This window comes from Muntiacus reevesi, chromosome 7 (assembly GCF_963930625.1).
Source record: "Muntiacus reevesi chromosome 7, mMunRee1.1, whole genome shotgun sequence".
Taxonomy (NCBI): Eukaryota; Metazoa; Chordata; class Mammalia; order Artiodactyla; family Cervidae; genus Muntiacus; species Muntiacus reevesi.
Genome location: NC_089255.1, coordinates 26,260,276 through 26,261,925, shown reverse-complemented (window position 1 = coordinate 26,261,925; position 1,650 = coordinate 26,260,276). Strand labels below are relative to the sequence as shown.

Sequence of the window (1,650 nt, the reverse complement as noted above, 5' to 3'; positions counted from 1 at the left end):
CGTTTGTAGGCCAGTAAACACTACTGAGGTCCTTGCTTAACATTTAACAGTTGATAAAGTCACCTATGCCTCCCATCCATAATCAAGAACAATGCTTTATAATTTTTATACTGCCTTCTCTTTTATACCAAAGTCACCAAATTTGTTCTCATGCCTGTACTCAGGTACAGGATGAGTTAAGAGTGTGTTAAGAAAGAATATACTTTCTAAATCTCCTCTCTCTCCCTGTTCATTCTTTGACATGGCAGCAGGATGTCACATGTTTTTTTCTCAGCTTCTTCATGGCTGTCTTCATATCAGTGTTTCTGAGAGTATAAATGAGGGGGTTCAACATAGGTGTGATCACTGTGTAGAAGACAGAGAAAACCTTGTCCACAGAGAAGCTGCAGAAAGGTCTCAGGTAGATGAATACACACGGCCCAAAGATCAGACTGACCACTGTTAGGTGGGAGGCACAGGTGGAGAGTGCTCTGCTCTGGCCCTGGCGGAAGCGAGTTCTCAGGGTGACCAGGATGGCAGCATAAGAGACGAGCAAGGCCAAGAAACAGACAAGAGACAACAGACCGCTGTTGGAGACCATCAGCACCTCTACTACATACGTGTCTGTGCAGGCCAGCTTGACGACCTGTGGGACGTCACAGTAGAAGTTGTCAAGTCTATTGGGCCCACAGAAGGGCAGTTGAATGACCAGTGTGACCTGTGTGACAGAGTGGACAAAACCCCCACACCAACAGGCGAAAACGATCCAAAAGCAGAGCTGGCAGCTCATGATTGTCAGGTAGTGCAAAGGATTACATATGGCAACATACCTATCGTAGGCCATGGCTGTCAGCAGAAACATCTCACTGGCTCCCAGAAAGTGCAGGAAGTAGATCTGGGCCAGACATCCTGAAAAAGAAATGATCTTGCCCTCCCGTAGGAAATCTCCTAACATCTTGGGCACGGTAACACAGCTCAGGCATAGGTCAATGAAAGACAGGTGGCCCAAAAAATAGTACATAGGTGATTGGAGCAGGTGAGTATCAGCTCGCACTGTTACCACTATCAAGAGGTTTCCCAGGACAATGGCCATGTAAAACAACAGAAATATTAAGAAGAGAAATAGCTGCAGCTCCAAGGATGATGATAGACCCAGAAGAACAAATTCTGTCACCTTAGAATCATTTTCTTTTTCCATCAGGTCAAGAATACCAAGTGACCTAAGAAAGAGGAATTAAATTAGAACAAGAGAGATTTAAGCTATACAAAATGAAAAAAATAAAAAAAGAGAGAGAGAGAGAGAGACAACTGAAATAATTCAAGAAATGGGAATTAGGATCTAGATGGGTTATATTAGAGTTAGGTAGGCTTAGGACAGAATTGCCATGAATCCAGCTGTTGTTGTGTTGTCGCTAAGCAGTGTCCGACTCTTTTGTGACCCCATGGACTCTAGCCCGCCAGGTTCCTCTGTCCATGGGATTTCCCAGTTGGTGAACCCACTATAGTGGGTTAGCATTTCCTTCTTCAGGGGATCTTCCCACCACAGGGATTGAGCCTGCATCTCCTACATTGTCAGAGGAATTCTTTACTGTTGAGCTTCCAGGGAAGCCCCTATGAATACAGTGCCTTCTGTTATGTAACTTTGACCCTATCTTATCTAGATCTTGTAGT

At 44.5% G+C, this 1,650-nt stretch overlaps 1 protein-coding gene across 1 annotated transcript; it reads right to left on the bottom strand.

The window, feature by feature from the left end:
- Positions 1-206: 206 nt before the first annotated feature.
- On the bottom strand, positions 207-1,192 carry LOC136172574 (olfactory receptor 4Q3-like). The gene is given in 2 exon segments (XM_065942004.1): positions 207-268; positions 271-1,192. Coding segments are annotated over 2 exon segments (969 nt in total). The 5' UTR covers positions 1,178-1,192.
- Between the last annotated feature and the right edge of the window lie 458 nt (positions 1,193-1,650).